Genomic DNA, 18,786 nt, shown 5'->3' on the forward strand with positions numbered 1-18,786 from the left:
AATAATTAAAAGGTATTATTTTAGTAAGAATTAAAAACAAACACTTTTTTTTTAAAAAAAAGTTCAATAACAAGTATTCAAATAATTTAAAATTTAAAATTAACATTTAGTAGCATAATCTTCCATGAATATCACAGCTACTGTACAATAAATTAAAGTTGACAAGGAAGGGTAGAAAATATTGTGAACATAATATTTTTAATCATAATTTAGATGTACTTTTATTAAAATAAAAATAAAATGTTCATATATATATAATATATATATATATATATATATATATATAGATAGATGAGTATATATGAAATGATTTGTTATGTATAGTTATAAGATGCAGGTAAATATATGGTTGAATCATTCATGTGAACCTTTAAAATTTATGGGTATCTTTAAATATAGCTATAGAAAGTGTGACCACCTATGGTTTTTATTCCTCTTTTACAAAGTTATTATATATATCCTTTTATTAAGATCTTGAGTGAGTCTATACCATTATTATTTTCATTAATTTCTGATTTTCCTTTTCCTTTTCCTTTTCTAATATATATAGATTTTGAAAAAAAGTTAATATTAAAATATCAGTATGTAATCTACCATCTAAAATTATTGTAGAAATCGGTTCAAAATATTTATTTGATGGGAACAACATTCATCATATTAGCATTAATGGTTTACTTTTTCTTTCCAAAATATTCTCACCACTAAGTTTCGAATCGAACATTTCTTCTTCTTTCTCAAATTCCTCTTCTATCACTTCTTTAAACGGCTTTAGTTTTGTTATTTGATTTCAACACTCGTAACATTAGTTGACATACAATTCAAAGTGAACAATAGCTAGCAAAGTGGATTTTATCATTTAATATATTATAAAAAACATACACTTTTTGGTAAAATAATTAATATTTTCAGATTCCTTTTTAGTAGAATGTCTAAAGTTAGCATGCTGACTATTAATGACTAATTACTAATTAAGTGGTAGTGGTTTGAATCCTTATACAATAATCCTTTCCGAAAAGAGATAGACGATATTTTAAGATCTTATCTTTTATTTGTTTGATGAGTTATGGACAAAGATAACTTATATATCATTTGGTGTGATAATGTCTATTTTGACATAAGACTACACGACTTTATTTTTTGTTCTATATATTCTAACTCGTTTGATCATATAGTTGAAATAAAATGGTTATAGTCTCACTTAAATAGCATTTTCTTCTCCGTATATTTACCCTCTATATGTGAGATTTTTAGTCGCACTTTCAAAAATAAATATTTCTTTGAACAAATTGTCAAAGTGTCATCAAATGGCCACTATATCAAAATTTCAACAAATGCTACAAACAAGTGTTAGAATGAAGAACATGAAGAAAAGAAAAAGGAATGATATATATATATAGGAAGTTGTTTTCCATGTAAAACCTAACAATAATGATACTTTTTAATCTTTTTTAAAGCAAGGAGTAACAATTTAATTTTTGAAAGTTCTTATTATCAATGTATGTGGTTCTTAAATTATGAGGAAACTTTTGAGTGTGTTACAACAAAGTCTATATATAACCATATAATTTTGTAATCAACCCTAAAATATAGAAAACTCGATAATAAGTTCTTAAACTAGGGTTGTCCATCTCGTATTAAGTTTCTTGTCTTTACAAAACATTTCACTAAATTTTAAACGAATTGACATAGATTTTCTTGAGATGTTATTTTTCATCTAGGTTTCAAATTCAAGCACGAGTTATTGCTAATTTGCAAATGAAAATATTATGGTTATGAGTTTGACGCATCCTCATTTCTCTTTAAAATTAAATCTATGTTATTTCTTCAATTAATTTTGGAATCAAATAATAAGTTCTTTTTTCTTTGTTCTCTTTAAGAAAACTCAGTAAGAAAGGTAGGGAATATTAGAGCTAAAAGGAATTGGGATGAGAAATAAATGGCTCTCAACTACATAGTCATCACTCATCAAATTGGTATAATGGTATTGGGTAGCTCTCTTAGCCCAATTTGGAAGTTTCTTCGATCCATATACACCAAGATTTGCTTCCCTTTGAATATGCTGGAAACTATGAACAATGGCCCATTGTCTCCAGTTGAAGCCCTCTTTCCAAACCAACCTAATTTTATGATCATAATAATAAAAGAATTGTACAAATCGTCTTTTACTATATCGAGTGTTACCATTAATCACTCATGAAATTTTTTTTATCAACTTTGTTGTTAATTTGTTTGCAATTACATTATTGAATTTTTAATTATCAATTAGTCGATCCCTTAATTTGTTATTTATACCAACCTGTTATAGTTTGTGAATTATATATATGTCTTGTTATTGTTCTTTTTTTTCTTTTTCCATTAAATGAACAAATATATTAATATCATATAGAGTTGATTTGCAACAAACTCACAATTGTTATAAGTTTGACGTTTACTATATTTTTTAAAGGTTGTTGTAGTTGTTTTCTCTTGAGATGCTTGCCATTTGATATACATACATGGTGTCTCTCAAAATGTGTAGATTATGGCATAGTATCTTTTTTTTCTTATTGAAAATTTATGTGTTTATTCTTGAGGATATTTTTCTTCTCTGTGCTCCACAGATTATGACATAGTTTGTTTCCTCTTCATTTGTTGTGCATATTTAAGTGGTTGTGGTTGCTTTTGAAGAGTTATAATGTCATTGCCTTTGTATATGTTTGTAGTAAATCTAGAAGTGTGTCAATCCCGGTGGTTGTGAAGCAAAAATAAAAAGCATTATAGTATCAAGGTGTTTCTCTAAATCTTCCTGAAATCTTTATTGCTTGCCCTTATAATTACTAGCGGTAATTAATTAATGTTTAGAAATGTAAATGTAAGGAACCATGCAATTTAGCTGGAGTAATTGATCAAATTAAAAGTCTATAGTTATAATTGTAAAAAAAGGTATCGAACCCGTAACAAAATTTAGAAATGATTTGTGTGTTTTTTCAATAAAAAAAAAGAAAAAGAAAAAGTTAGAACAATAGTTTAACCAACACCTTCTCATAAACATAATAATTTGGACAAATATCAATTTACTCTCAATTGAGATTATATCAAATGAAACCTTTAACGTTAAAAATGAACTAAGTATTCGAAAATAAGAGGTCTTGAGTTCGCGCACCAAATATTTAAAAAGTAAATTGTTATTGTTTGTTTAGGCAAAAGAGTTAGAAAAGTGGAAGAAAGAGCAGTGAAAATTAAGGTAATAAATAAAGGTGTTTAACCAAATTAATTAAAAAGCAGAGAGAGAGTTCAATTGGGAGACATGTTACTTACTCATAAAAAGAAAGCATTGGAAATATAAGAAAAGATTAGAGCAAATTACATTACAATTCCCATGCCTTTTTTATTTTTATATAAATATGCATTACTTGATTAAAAGGGTTAGGAAGAAGCATCATTATGATTTTCCACACTCCTAAATCATTCCAATTTCCCTACCTTTTCCACCCCATTTGACTCTATATCCTTCAATTCTCTATACTTTATCTTTTTCTCTTTTATTTTTCTTCTATGGTAGCAAAATTTATAATAATAATAATAAAAAAAGACTTTCTAAAATGCTTAAAGTACAAGAATTTATCATTGTTTTTAGATTAACTATCCCATTTCAAATCCCAACCATCTGAAAATGAACTTAAGACTACAACCCTTTTTTAGCAATGCCTTATGTTTCTTTTCCTAGATATTAAAATTCACCTTTGTTTACTCAGTTTGAATTACTTCAACTCACAAAATTTGCCTCTATTTAGTCACGTCAATCTATTTAATGTTTAAACAATTTTCTTAAATCTAAAACTTAAATTATGTTTGTTTTAAATTTATTATTGATCGAGTTGAAATTGTCAAACAAATAATTTGAAAAACTCAAATGGAGATAAAATCAATATTTATATGGTTCACTCAAATTGAGATAAAACTTTAAGATTACAATCATACATAATTAAATATGTTAAGTATAGATTTTCGTACTTAGTCATTTAAGGTGACATATAATAAATTTAAGACATTCCAACCGTACAATTTACCATACCATATCAAACCAATTACTTAATTCAAGTTTGATAATTGCATAAGTGGTATGTATTTTGTGGTATATAGTAGGACTAATATAAGAATAGAGGTGAAAGAAATAAGAATTTAATTGTTGAAGATACATGGATAATGTTTAAACTAAACTTGTTTTAAAATAGAAATTGAAGTTTTATATCTCACCCAAAGAAAGGTGAAAGATTTTAATCTATATTGTTGAATTATTAAGTTATACTTAAATAGGTCATAAAGTTAATGAAGTGGGAAAAAAACATAATTAAAAGTTTAATAAGCATAATTATTATAGAAAGTTGGGAGATTAAAAATTTAAAACTCAACAATAAAATAGTACAAACAAAGGCAACTTTTCTTTTCCCTTTCCTTTTCCCTTTCCTTTTCCTTACAACTCACTCTCATAACTCATAACCCTAAACCCAATTTCTTCTAAATTTTTCCTCTTTCCACAATTCCATCTTACAAAACAAGAACACTTTAACAAAAGCAGAGCAACAAAAAAGCTGCTTCATTCATTCCTCTTCTTTTCATACAATTCTCAAGAAAAAAAACCACTGATATTTTACCAAAAACAACACCTTCCTTCAAACCCATTTTCCAAATGGGTTTCTTCTTCCTTTTCATTCTCACCATTTCTTCACTGACCTCATCCATGGCGTTCCACAATCTCCAATCGCCGCATCTCCTCGATCTTTATATCAGAGATTACACATTGAAATCCCTTGACAACACAGTCAAAACAGGGACACTTCACAGTGTTCCGTTACCGGAGAATTTCTCCGGCATTGATGTTGCCACGGCGAGGTTCCGATGCGGAAGTTTACGGAGGTATGGTGCATCGGTGAAAGAATTTCATGTGGGTGTTGGTGTTTCTCTGAACCCATGTGCTGAGAGAATTGTAATCATCCGGCAAAATTTGGGATCTAATTGGTCTTCGATTTACTTTAACAACTACCGTTTAACTGGGTATCAATTAGTTTCTTCAATTTTGGGGATTTTGGCTTACAACTCTGGAAATAATGGTTCGAGTTCCTCCCCTGTTCCATTTGAGGTTGGAATTTCCGCCGGCGAAAAACCCATTACTATAGATTTCAGAAACTCGACGAGAATGGGTAAAAATTCGAGAACGAGGCCGATTTGTGCGAGTTTCGAGAGGGATGGGAGAGTTACATTGGCGAAGGAGATTTCGCCGTCGATTTGCTCTGTTCTGAGACAGGGGCATTTTGGGTTAGTGGTGGAGGAGCCAGAGCCGGTGGAGTTGAGGAAGAAGGAACGGCCTTGGAAGGTGGCTATCGGAAGCGCGATCGGGGCGGCGATCGGAGCGTTTCTTTTGGGGTTGTTGTTGGTGGCGATGTTTGTGAGAGTGAAGAAGAGAACGAGAATGGAGGAGCTGGAAATCAGGGCTTATGAAGAGGAAGCTCTGCAGGTTTCGATGGTCGGACATGTAAGAGCTCCGACGGCGCCGGGGACGAGGACTATGCCGTCGATTGAACATGAGTATTTGCCGCCGTCTCGTCGACGGTGAGAATTTGAGAATGTAATGTTTGTTCAGATTTAGAGCTATAGTTTTATTCTTTTTTTTTCTTTTCTTTTGTAAGATTAGTGATTGAAACTGTCAACAAAAAGAATTTTATTGTACATTTGATATTGGTTTGCGATGATAAACACAACAAACTTTCAATTGATTGGTTTATAAATTTATGTTGATATTTTGTTCTTTTTTCTCTTGAGTTCCACGGGGATATCAAACACCGATAACAATTTGTTAGATGCTATATTAAATTCGTTTTCATGTTTGTTAAGTAAAATCAAATCATCTTCATCCATCATTGAAGTATTTGAGTCTATTAGTGTGATTTAAGATGGTATTTGGACGTTTCTAACATCTATATTTATTAAATAATTACTTTCACTCTTAATATCCGTTAATTAGTTTAAAAGAATTATAATTATCGTTAATTGCACTCACGAACGCATGACTCTCCCACATTGTCAGTTTTATGTTTTAATATTAAATTTGGAATGTTTATATATTAAATAATGTTTTATTTTAACTAAATTCTTGATTTAGGTAGATTTGATGTATCCCACCCTATAACCTAAGGTTACAAAAACCTAACTTACTTTTTTTTATAGCAAAAATGCAACAAAGTGGGATCACTCTCTCAACCATATTTCATAAAAGAATGTAATTATTATTTCTTCTTTTCTTTTCTTTTTAGTGCAATTTTTAAATTCACATATTTACCTTACAAAAAAATCACGTGAAAATTGTTGGCTTTTATTTATCGCTACAAATTTAGTGAATGTTATTGGAGCATCAGTGAAACGTCAAAATATTTTTTAACATTTTTTAGTATCTTTATTATATAGTGTTTGGTGTTCTCTATATTGAATTTGTAGATCTGCCACAAGTTGCACTAAACATAATTTTTAGATATGATAAGTAAGTGTATAACAACATTTTTTTTAAAACAACTATAAATGTAACAAAGTATACGAGTAAACAGAGTCCCATGAACAATATAATTTATCGTTAATAAACTTTAAAAGCGGTAATGAAAGCATTAAATTAAAAGGTGTATGTGGAGAAGAAATGTAGAGAATAGGGCGACAAAAAGAGAGGAGAGAAAGGAATGTGTGTGATTAGTTGTCGCATCGGTCATCTAATTGAGAGATGAAAATTGGGAAAGGGTTCGGCGTTTTGGTTTCCCATTCATACTTCAGTTCTATCATTCTATCATCTATCTATCTATCTATTTTCTAAAGAATCTTAAAGTTAAAGACACTTTTTGTCGGTACAAAACAAAGGCTTTCATTCAAAATTATTCAACGTTGCGTTTCCTTCCACCTCTTCCAAAAATCATTTCAAGCGTGCCAACCAACCACACCCTCTCTCTCTTCTCTTTCAAAAGAATCTACCATAAATTAAATCTTAGGGGTGTGTGATTTTTTTTTTTTTTTAATTTTAAGGTCGGTATTTAGATTCAATTCTTATAATAAAGGTTCACATTAAATTTAATTTTATTAATTTCATATTAGTTTATAACTTGTTTGGTAAATTTGATATAGAAAAAACTCACTTTGGACCTTGTAGTTTTTATATATGATAATCTAGAAGAAACATCGTTATAAAACTTTGAGCACGATGAAACTTATATTTTTAATTTTTTTTAATAAAAATAGACAGGTATATTTAACTCTAAATTTACATAAAACAAAGTCAACGAAGAAGTAAGAAAGAAAAGTGATAGAAGTGGTTGTTGTTGTGTTAGAATTAGGTTACTATTTTTGTAATGCTAATTGAATAAAATTACAACTAACATTGAAACAAAGTATTTTATTAATCTATATATAATACAGGCCATGGCCATGGCCATGGCCATGTCCATGTACTTTGCTAGCTATTGTTCTTCATATATATCTATATCTATATCTATATATATATTTCCTACCAAGAGTCAAATTTTCTCTAGCTTTCTTATGTAGTAATATGTGTCTATTTGTGGTTATTTGTGCTATTATAATCTTTTAACTTACCAATATGTAATAAATATAGTAATACTTTACTTTGAAACTTAAAAAAATGAATATTCCTCTTCTCTCTTCTTCTTATATTATTTATTATTAGTTTTAATTTGTTGACATAATGTTCCAAAAAAAAGAAATAATCAAATAGAAAGTACATCAAATTATTGTATTATTGTATCGAGTACTTACCTACTCACTCATACTTACTTACCATACAAGTAGCTTTTTATTTTCCTATATTTTACTTGATGAATATGAAATAGAATATAAAAAATAGTAAACACAACTAATTGTAGGTTATAAGAATGGATGATTTAAATTACTGTATAATTGGAATTCAAATATAGGGTGAACTATAATAGCAAACGTAGTTTTAAAATTTTTCGATTAATACATATACTCTTGCATTAGTTTGATTTGTGGGGTTGACTAACTATTATTAAAATGGATTTGATCTTTTAAGTTTTTGCCTCCTTTAATTACATTTGATAAAATGACCAACTAAAGTCTTGGATGCATGCACAATCTTGTTCACTAATCAATTTAATCTTGATTGAAACAAACCACAAACTCATACAATTTTTATCTTTAAAAGTGAGCAATATATATTATGTAATTAAGAAAATATATATAGAGAGACATGTCAATACCTAACAGAGGATTACACAGTACATCTCAATAACAAGAGATTAAAAACTAATATTAATTAGTATAATAAAACAACTTTAGGCCTCTTTCACCCTTTTCATATGACCAAATCCTGATAATATACTTCATCAAAACAAACAATAATCAATAGCTCGTTTTCAAACAAAAAAAGGAAAAAAAGAAAGAAAGAAAAAAGAAGAAAGAAAAACCAAAGATGGTCTAGAAGAAAATGATGGATGATCCTCTTCAAGTTCCAAGAAATTTAAAGTATAAAACTCAACGGAAGTTGAACTTAGAATTGTAAGTCAACCCAACTTGCCAATTTGAAGGAAGAACATTCCATAGAGTAAGTGTTTCTCTAGTTGTGTAAGAAGTGATTCTGAATGAAAGTGATTGGCCACCCAATGAAGAAAAAGCTTGATATGAAGCTCCCCAGTTATGGCTCATCGTTATCCATCCTGTTTTGCTTCCTTTCACTGCCATTGAATATACATCTCCTCCTCCTCCTACATTCATCACATAAACCAATAACCAATATCCATTTCCTTGCAAGCTGAAACGAATTCCTCCTTTTTTCGCACATGGAACCCTACATTATACAATAGCATTCACGTTTAATTAATATCGTACTAGTTGTTTCCTAATATCCATTGAACGTGGATTTAAGAGTTTAAATAAAATAGGCAGTTGCAAGTATAGCAATCAGATGCAAAGAATTAGTAGAGATGGAACTCAATGCAAAATAAATTAAAGTTATAGCATATTGGTCATTAATAAATTATCGCTTTTGAACAAGGGTGAGATGAAGGCGCTATGGGGTATGTGTCAACCTCGCTAGTTGTGATTTTCATATGTGTTCTTATCCCACAACCTTTAATTTATTTGTTTCTTTTTCTAAATATAGTTATAGCAAAATCTAAATTATTCAATCCTAGAGATAGACAATTCGTTAACATAAAAATTTATTAGTCATAGACTATATTACTAATGAGAGTCTATCAATAAGATAGTGTATCAATAAATAATAAAACTTATTATTAATAGATTTTGTTATATTTGTAATTATTTAAAAATGTTACTTTACAACTTGTTAGCTCAAAAATTGCAATTACCCAAATGAAAATGCTTTTAATTCAAGTAGGCCTAAATTATTATAATCCTTTCTCCTAATACATTTGAAGTCGGGAGCTGACCAAACTTTCAAACGTTGCCTTATTTTTGTTTTGTTTATAATTTTAGTTGAAGAACCTATCTGAGACAAAATTTTAAACTTCTATCGTCTATGTCATGGATATAATATCTTAATCTAGTTGCTAGTTATCTCACAAGAATTTATGTAACTAGACCCATTCAGCCAAAAATTTTAAAAATAAGGTTTAGGGTATATGTAATATCTTTCTAAAATTAAACAACAAAACGAATCAAATTCAACTCACCTGCGGTACTGAACAGGGACAATTCCAGCCTTCCACCAAGCGATCTTCATGAAGGCAGGCTTAGCCATGTCGAAGTGAACTCTTGGTGGGTTGCACCACCCACCAGCGTTGGAGTCCTGCGACCAGTTTGGCGGGCACAGGTTAGTCGCTGTCACGGTGGTGAATGGCACATTTGCGTAGCACGCCTTCGACTGCACGCATTTGATTTGAAAGCAAGTCCCGCAAGCGTAGCCGTTGTTGAATAGCGTCGAGCTTAAAGCCACAGTATCAGTCCCATACCCGTTCGTAAACAAGTTTCCATACCCACAAGCTCCACCTGAAAAAAAAGAAAAACAAAACGGTCATATTTTGTTCATTAATTTACGTTTTAAAAATGACATTTCTGAGCTTTTTAACAAAATTTGTTGAGTCTAGCTATTATCGCGTTACCCATAGTCTCGGAGGCAGTTTCGTCGCCATAAAAGGTGGCATGAGCAAGTTTCCATGGGCTCGGTTGGAACACAGCGAGGGTTGATCTCATGAAGATGGCCAAAACCAATGCCACCATGAAGAGATTGAAGCTTAAAGAAGAAGAAGAAGCCATTGTTGCCAAATTATTATGAGGCCTAGTTTCTTGCTCATTGACTTAAGAACTCGCAGGGCCTTATATATTCTAAACCACCACCAAATAATAATGGAACGAACTTCCCCTTCGTGACCCTCACGAAGATTTCCTGTCTACTTTATCAAGTCAATTCATAAATATGTAAAATAATTTAAGAGGGAATAACATAAATTAAACCCTTTTTTAAATTAGCGATGTGTTTTTGGTTGGTAAAGCATGTAGATTTCTGATCAATTTTAAGGCTGATTTTTGCATTTCCTTTTTAATCAAAGAAGTGAGAGAAACTGTGTTGGATTGAGATACGTGGGAGATAGAGAATGGAGCATGAATTGTGAGACTAAGGAAATTATAATAATCGGAATAGAATTTGAATCATTATTATAATCTCAATATAGTGTGGATAATAGCGTCAAATTTTGGGTTCAACGTGCTTGCAGGTTTCATCTACTCATAAAAGTCTGCCACCCACTTAGCCTAATCTTTTCGTTTCATTTTATTTTTAGTTTAGTCAATTCTAATTTTACAACTTAAACTTAATTGGATGGATTGAAGGCTACCATGGTTAAATTAATGATATCAGTTTTAGTTACTAATTTCACCATCAGTACTTCTTTCTCATGCATACAGGTTCTTTTCTACACCAATTTAATATTTATGAGTAATTTAGATCAAATGTCTTACTTTTATCATAAAATTTAGTCACTTTGACGACTTGCTATTATTATTTGTATGTGTGGCACAACAAGGCTAACTTTTTTACAACCTAAATTATTAGACCAAATTTTATTTTGTGATATTTTTTAACATATAAAAAAACAACTATACTTTTAGTCTTTTGGTTTCTAGATGACTCATTTACCTCCTAAAAGTTTTAATTTGGCCAATTTAAGTCGTCAATTCTAATAAATGAGTTTCAAAAATGGAATAAATATTATGTATTTTCTTTTTATTATTTCAAACATTTTGAAATAAAAATATTATTTCTCTCTCCTCTTTCTGTCTAATCCTCATTCCTCCCTCTTCTCTCCATTTATTGTCCTTTCCTCAGTATCTTTTGTTGTTGCAAAAATTCATATTAAGAAAAAAAAAACAATTCATCTTTGACATAACAACGAGGATAAATTTATAAATCAAACAATATAACTTTCCTAACAAAAAAATGTCACTCACATTGATAGTTTTAAGGTCACATAGAAGTCACATATTTATAATTTATTTTTAGTAAAACGACGGTGTGGATAAAAATCGAATCACTTAATTGTAAGAATGTAGGATCGTGTTAATTACTAATAATTTAAACTCACTTGATGAATCGATTGCATAGATAAGTTTTTTTTAAAAAAATTATATTTCGAAATTTCCAATTCATCCCTAAAATTAATTTTGAGGCTTATTCCTAATCATTCAAACACTTTTTTGAAACTTTGTTCTTAATTAAAGAAATCTAACAAACAATCTATAAGTTTTTCATGTGCTAGGATACGACACTTCTCACAAATATTTAGATTATGGTTGCCCTAGCAAAATTTATATCTTCAAGACATTTGATTTTTTTTATTTGATTTTTTTAATGAATACTACAAGGACTGTTAGGATTTTTCTCCTTATAAGCAAAAACTTCGTATTCATACCAACCATCTACCATACGATGAAGCAAATAGACGAGCAACTTATAGTAAAGCTCAGACACATCAAAGGTTGGATAGCAGCCATTATTGTTTACAAGAGGTTCATTCAATGTTGGGGACGAACCTCTCATTTAGTTTGGTCGAATTGCAGCTAAGGATTTCGAGCCCTTCACCAGCTAAAGCTTGAAAAAAAAATGGAAAGAGGGAGCCTATGTTTTGTGACTGTGTCTAAAACAACTTAAATTCCTATTGTCCCAGAAATGTTTAGATGTTGGTTTACCTCCTAAGGGAACCCCCAAGTAATTTATAGGCATATGTTGAACTTTGATGCCCCAGCGGATAGTAACCGTTTCGGCTCTGTTTAGATCAATGTTGATAGGGGATATAGTGGATTTATTCAGATTGATGTTGAGACGAGTAGCAACTTCAAAGGCGTGTAGGACATATCTGAGGTTAGAAAAATATTTATCGTTGTCTTCAATAAAGAGTAATATGTCGTCTGCAAAAAGTAAGTGGGTAAGATTGAAATTCTCTCCGATCTTGACCCCTTTGATTTTGTTTTGTTTCTCCATATTTGTAAGGAGTTTGCTGAGATAATCCATGGCTAGAACAAATATGAAAGGTGAGATTGGGTCGCCTTGTCTAAGACCTCTGCTGGGAACAATTTTGCCTCTTGGTCTCCCATTGATGAGGATGGAATACTGAACACTGGAGATACAAGCTTTTACCCATTTTCTTCAAGTTGCAGGGTAGTTTTATTTTGTCAAAAGCTTTACCCATTTTCTTCAAGTTGCAGGGTAGTTTTATTTTGTCAAAAGCTTTCTCTAAATCGAGCTTAATAATGAATCCTTTACTCTTTTTACTTCTCCAATAGTCCACAGCTTCATTGGAAATAAGAATGGCATTTGTGATTTGTCTGCCTTTTACAAAAGTCATTTGCTGTTCAAAGACCGTTTCTGGCAGAGTTGTTTTGAATCTTTCCGCTATCACCTTAGCAATCAGTTTGTAAAGAGTTGTTGTTAGACTGATGGGTCTATAGTTAGATTCTTTTTCACATTTGTTCTTCTTTGCAATGAGAGCTATGTAGGTTTTCCTGACAGCTTTGTTGATGATGCCATTGGTTTGGAAATCTTTGAAAATGTCCACTATTCTTTTTTCATGAATTTCCAAGCATATTTCAAAATTTCCATGGTATATACGTCGGGCCCAGGGGCTTTGTTTTCATCAATGGAGTTTAGAGCATTCCAGATTTCCAAACCAACAGCATCATCAACAAAGCTGTCAATGAAACCTACGTATTATGCAGGATATTTTGGATCTTCTATTATATTATTTCAATTGGTCCGCCAAGCTTTATTAAATTCTGCCATTTTTTTTTTAAATTTACAATTAATGGGCTACGGAGTAAATTTTCATATTTTGTTTCGCTATGACTACAAAAGAATTTAAGTTTTTTTTTTTTTCTTTTTTTTTCTTTTTCTGTAATTGTGTTTGATAATGATATCTTCGATGTTACCATACATTTATTATTTTATGGCTGGAATTGCTTGAAGGTGGAGGTGGAGAGACAAACCCAAGAGAGAAAACAACACAGAGGGTTCTTACTCGGATCAACCGTGAAGAGTGAGAGAGAGTCCTTGGGTTTGCATTAATTAGGATAGCAATCTGTCATTTAGGAATTATTTTAAAATTGACCGTTACATTAATTACCATAGTTTGTGTTTCAATTGTAGTGTAATTGGGTGAGGTTCTAATTTGTTGATAAACTCTTCCATTTATACAATTAATTTTTGTTTTTTATATTTTTCCAAACTAAACTTCCTATTTTTGCTATTTATCTGGTTTCCTAAAAAATAAATCATAATTACTAGGCCCATAATCCACATATTTGTTTGCAAAAAGGAGCAAAAGAAGAAAAAAAACATGAAGCCCATCCTAATATATATATAACGATGTAAAATGTCATGAATATCCATCATAATTACTACTGCACTTGGATAATAATGATGCATTATTTGACTGATACACATCATTGATAAATTTGTCAATCTGCCCTTGTTTATACAACTAACAAACTTGATACACATGACTGTTTAATTCATTGCTGATAAATTTGACACTGTTGCACTATTTAAATAGTTGGTACGCATCTGATTGATTATATTATTATTGATAAACTTGATAATGATACAACCATCTAAAGTACTCTAGTATATAAATACGATAGTATATAAATGCACCTGATTAATATACTATTTCTAAACTTGATGGTGATGATATATCAGTGCAATTCGCACATCAAGGCAATCAACTCGATAATTTTATCTAATCTAAAGGATAATATTCCAAATTGGCTAACTTATGCTGAAGCACAGAGACATCAATGGTTGGATAACAGCCATCATCATTTAGAAGAGGTTGGCATTCAATGGTGTGAATGAACCTCTCATTCAGTCTGTTTGAAATGCAGTTGAGGATTTCAAGGCCTTCAGAAACTAAAGCTTGAACAAAGATGGAAAGAGGGAGCCTTTGTTTTGTGGCAGTGTCTAAAACAACTTGAATTCCTATTCCATCTTTTGCCCTCACCACTGCTGAGGCCCTTTCTGAGGAATTAAGCGTTTCTGTCGTACCGGCTATGGCGACCGTAGTTTGGCTGGCGAGTTCTCTTAGCGTACCTCTTTTATCTTTCAGTTGTTGGATCCTTCTTTGCATATGTTGAATGTAACTAACTGTCTCTTGCATGTGGTCTGATATTGATCGTTTTCCCTGTGGGAATGAAATCGTTAACTATCGGGTTAAGTTTGTGGAAGAAGATGGATGTATGTCATAAAAAATTAAAAAAGACATGTTAGTATTTTCTTTTTCGTTTGTTTTCTCAAGTTACAACTATATAGTAAAATTTAGATGAAACGTTTTTAGAAATATAGATTTTAATACCAATTAGAAACCTTATGTTGAAATGATGGTATTTCCAAATCTATTTAACACTTTTCAAAACTAGTTAGTGTTTTTTATATAAAAAAATATACGACATGACTCAGGAGGTACATCGGAACACCTTCACTAGGTGGAACGTGGAAACCTTTGTAGCATCATTATCATTTAGCAAAATAGAGTTGATCGGATGTTTTTAGTTTTTCTCTCACAATTTCCTTTTTTTTTAATACTTTCTTAATTAAATTCTTTACCAAAATATTGTTGATTTCTCTCGCATTCGCATTCACATTCACATTCACATTGGTAGAGCCTCATTTCTTTTTACTTTCTTAATTAAATTCTTTTTATCTAGTCTAAACTTTTTTAATTTAATCTTTCTAGTTTAACTTTTTTAATTAAATTAAAATGTGATTTAAAATATATACAATCTATAGCAAAATTTTATTCCTTCATATGCTAGTGTGATATAAAACTATCATACACAAAATCCAAAATTTTACTACATCTTATTAATATTTTAATTTATTTTTCTAATTTTAAAAATGGATCATTCTTAATTTTGGTTAATTTTTTAATTTAATTAAAATGTTATTTATTTTAGAAATTTTCAAAAATAGCAAAATTTTCAAAATTTACAACGTAAAACAAATTTTATCACGGATAGTTATTGATATGCTCTAATGATAGAAGACTATAATTGATAGAATTCAAAATTTTGCTATAACTTGTAAATATATTAATTTATTTTGTTATTTTTAAAACTGATCTATTAATTTTTTTTAATTTTAATTAAATTGTGAAAAAGAAATAGTTTTAATCAAATAATTAATGAAGGTTAAAATGTGCTAAATTAAGAATTTGATTTAAAAAATATCATGGTGGTTCTTTTAAATGAGAATTGTTTTTAACTAATTCTTATTTTAACTAAATTGAATCTTCTTTCACATTTTATATAAGAAAAGTATTAATTTATTTTTCTCCTCTAAAAAACGTACCATTATTCACGTTATTGTATAAAAAATTGATTTAATTCTATTGTTACTGTAACTTATTTAAAACGTGGTTTTTTTTTTAATTCTCATATTAACCAAATTTCTTCCATTTTTTTTGTTTTCCAATTTATTTTTAATTTAAAACTGTAATTTATTTTTAAGTTAATGTTTCAATTTATTTTGAGGTTTGTTACTTGATAGGATAGATTTATAACGATCAATCATTAATAAAAAAATTTATCACTTGAGCACTCAATTTTATGGTAGTAGTTCGTTATGTTTATATCAATGATATTCTCTGTATATATAGATATTTACCATCGTAAACCATTCGTTTTGTATTTAAATATTGAATGAAGATGGTTAAATTATTGTAGTAAATATTATACTTTATATTTAATTATTTTATAATCATAAACTAATACTAAAAATCTCCTACCTTCAATTAATACAAATGGATTACAATACACATGCTAACTTGTTAAAATAGTCATAAAGTATTTTAGTATTTTGTTTTTATAATATTGATCCGTTAACGTCCTCATTATAAATATTTTCATGGATATTAAGGTATGGATATTTCTGGGGTGGACGTCGAGAACAAGGTGAATCAATGAAATTACTGGTACCTTAAGGTATTCAAGAGGGAGAAGCGAGCGAAGTGTGGTGTAAAGAGAAGACATTTCTTGTCTTCTTTGGCGCTCCACATCTCTATGTATTATCTTCTTCTTCTTTTGTTCGTCATGGTTCTCATCGCCGCCATCATCATTGCAAGTGTTTGGCAGTGGCTTTTTCCGGCGGCCATTTTTTGGCTTTTGAGAAACACGGTTACCGTAGTTGTCCAAGGGCGGAGAGATGACTGAGGAGGATGGAAGAGAGGGCAGAGGGACCAGATCTTCTCCCACGTCAAAAGAAAAAGGGGACTCAGCATTGAACATTTCCATTTCACCCGTAATGAGAGAGGAAAGAGAGTATTGGAGGGTTTGTGAAATCTACCCAAAAAAAAACCCTATTTTTATAGTTAATGAATTTTCATGGAGGGGTGGATTATATTAAAAAATATATATATATATATTATATTAAAAACCCTATTTTTTAATCTCTTACATTCTTAAAGTGGACCATATGTTCAAATTGGGGACCAAAATATATATATTTATCAATTTCGAGAATGGTGAACAAAGACTCAATCATTTATATGCTAAATATTAACCGTGTACTATTTGTCAGATGATAAAATATTTAAAGATTACTATTGTTGTTGACCTATTATATACAAATATCTCTCATTATTTGGTATCAACAATCAAATTATAAATACTCTTTTAACATTTTTGTAAAATATTGGATCCACGTCCAAAGTAACTGTATGGATCACTTTGAACTATATACATAGGAAGTGGATTTTAATTTGGAAAAGTGAAAATAGGAAGGAAATGAGGAAGATTTAGGGATATATAGTGTAGTTCAAAGTCTTATATATTTTGAGAGGCATTGGCTTGTAGCATATAAGGTAAGTGGAGTATTAGTTAAGTTAAGTAACTCATCTCATTATCATTTTTAAACTTTATACCCTAAATCCTAAATAATATTTGAATAATTGAGTGAATCCAACAAGATAGGTACAATAATTTAAATATCTTTTGTTTTATTTCAGTCTTAAAAGGTGGTTTCAAAACTATTTTGGTAGAATCATGTTATTTTTTCTTTCTTTTTTTTTTTCTTTCCTTTTGGACGGAAAACAATCAAAAGAAGTCAGTGGGCCCATCAATTTATATGACAGTGGCTCATTCAATTTATATTATCATTATTATTGTTTTGTTATTATCATCATAATCCTTCTTCTTCTTATTATCTTTATTATACTTATTATATATTAAAATTTTAAAATAAAACAAAACTATGTAAAAATTATTTTCATAAAATTATAAAAATATTTTATTTTTTAATCTTTAATCACACACACATATATATATACTCACCCTACCCACAATTAGTTGGATATTGATTTATATTCTATCTCAAATTATCCTCCCATCTCCTATTATTTTTTTTAATATCAAATTATTTTTAATTTTTATGCATTGAAAATTATTAAATATTTTTGTAACAAAATTAAACATTCAAAAATTGGATCTATACAATATCAAAAATTACAAAGTTAAGAAAAAAATCATCAAAATATAAAAAAAAGAGTTAAACATATTCAAAATGGAATTAAACAATAAAATTACCATTTACCTGCCTACTTAAATATTTCATTCCACTAATTTTTTCATAATAAAATAATAATAATATTTTATGACTTGTGAGATCCATCCACTCCACAAAATGCAAAAAAAAAAAAAAAAAAAAACCACCATTTTACCTAAATAGTTTTGAAAACGGCCATTGTTTCCGATTATTCGTAGTTTTGTGGTTGAGAGATAAATTTGACCTAAAAGATTATTTGAGAGGAAAGCATCTATTTTAAAATTTTTAGGTCAGACTTCAGAGGAGTTAGCAAATTACAAAAATAGAAATTGGTTGTTAGCAACAAGATTAGTCGAATTTGTCTACCCTCCTCCATGCAGGGGTCACTCTAAAATTACATTAAATATCGCACCAATAACCCCTCTCCATGACATTTGAATAGGCCGTACCACAAGCTTTAAACATGAAAGCAACTTTTCCAGACACATGGCCATGGAAGAATCGAGTTAAGAGGCAAAACAAGAAATACAAGCCAATTTCTGATCATTTCAAGATAAGATTGAAAATCAACCACACACTACTGAGTTTCGTGGGGCCTCATCATTTGGCTAACAATTTCAATTTTAATATATGAAAGATGAATGTTCAATTTTAATTACCCTACTTATCAAATCAACAATAAAATTTCACCTAAAAATCAACTAGCAATACAATATGTAATTCATCTTTTATTTTAAAGTAGAAAGCGT

At 29.8% G+C, this 18,786-nt stretch overlaps 3 protein-coding genes across 3 annotated transcripts; 1 reads left to right on the forward strand and 2 right to left on the reverse strand.

Annotated features, from left to right (window-relative positions):
- The first annotated feature begins 4,445 nt into the window (after window positions 1-4,445).
- Window positions 4,446-5,787, forward strand: LOC101220997. Its single transcript, XM_004143952.3, has one exon. The coding sequence runs from the start codon at window positions 4,670-4,672 to the stop codon at window positions 5,591-5,593; it is 924 nt and encodes a 307-aa protein (XP_004144000.2). The 5' UTR covers window positions 4,446-4,669; the 3' UTR covers window positions 5,594-5,787.
- A 2,418-nt stretch (window positions 5,788-8,205) lies between these two features.
- LOC101221231 (expansin-A7) lies at window positions 8,206-10,312 on the reverse strand. The gene is made up of 3 exons (XM_004143953.3): window positions 10,113-10,312; window positions 9,684-9,999; window positions 8,206-8,836 (listed from the first exon to the last, which is right to left on the reverse strand). Exons 1-3 carry the CDS (start codon window positions 10,264-10,266, stop codon window positions 8,524-8,526), a joined length of 783 nt encoding a protein of 260 aa, XP_004144001.1. The 5' UTR covers window positions 10,267-10,312; the 3' UTR covers window positions 8,206-8,523.
- Window positions 10,313-14,240: 3,928 nt separating this feature from the next.
- On the reverse strand, window positions 14,241-16,788 carry LOC101221467 (transcription factor bHLH118-like). The gene is made up of 2 exons (NM_001308887.1): window positions 16,474-16,788; window positions 14,241-14,681 (listed from the first exon to the last, which is right to left on the reverse strand). Exons 1-2 carry the CDS (start codon window positions 16,786-16,788, stop codon window positions 14,241-14,243), a joined length of 756 nt encoding a protein of 251 aa, NP_001295816.1.
- Window positions 16,789-18,786: the final 1,998 nt, after the last annotated feature.

This window comes from Cucumis sativus, chromosome 5 (genome assembly GCF_000004075.3).
Source record: "Cucumis sativus cultivar 9930 chromosome 5, Cucumber_9930_V3, whole genome shotgun sequence".
Taxonomy (NCBI): Eukaryota; Viridiplantae; Streptophyta; class Magnoliopsida; order Cucurbitales; family Cucurbitaceae; genus Cucumis; species Cucumis sativus.

Excerpts from the sequence above, each read along its gene's own strand:
- LOC101220997 (XM_004143952.3), top strand. The coding sequence starts at position 4,670 with ATGGGTTTCTTCTTCCTTTTCATTCTCACCATTTCTTCACTGACCTCA.
- LOC101221231 (XM_004143953.3), bottom strand. The coding sequence starts at position 10,266 with ATGGCTTCTTCTTCTTCTTTAAGCTTCAATCTCTTCATGGTGGCATTG. Across the intron at positions 10,000-10,112 it reads AACTGCCTCCGAGACTATGG|GTGGAGCTTGTGGGTATGGA; the intron begins GTAACGCGATAA and ends CTTTTTTTTCAG. Across the intron at positions 8,837-9,683 it reads GTCCCTGTTCAGTACCGCAG|GGTTCCATGTGCGAAAAAAG; the intron begins GTGAGTTGAATT and ends TGTATAATGTAG.
- LOC101221467 (NM_001308887.1), bottom strand. The coding sequence starts at position 16,788 with ATGGAAATGTTCAATGCTGAGTCCCCTTTTTCTTTTGACGTGGGAGAA. Across the intron at positions 14,682-16,473 it reads TCCCTCTTGAATACCTTAAG|GGAAAACGATCAATATCAGA; the intron begins GTACCAGTAATT and ends TCATTCCCACAG.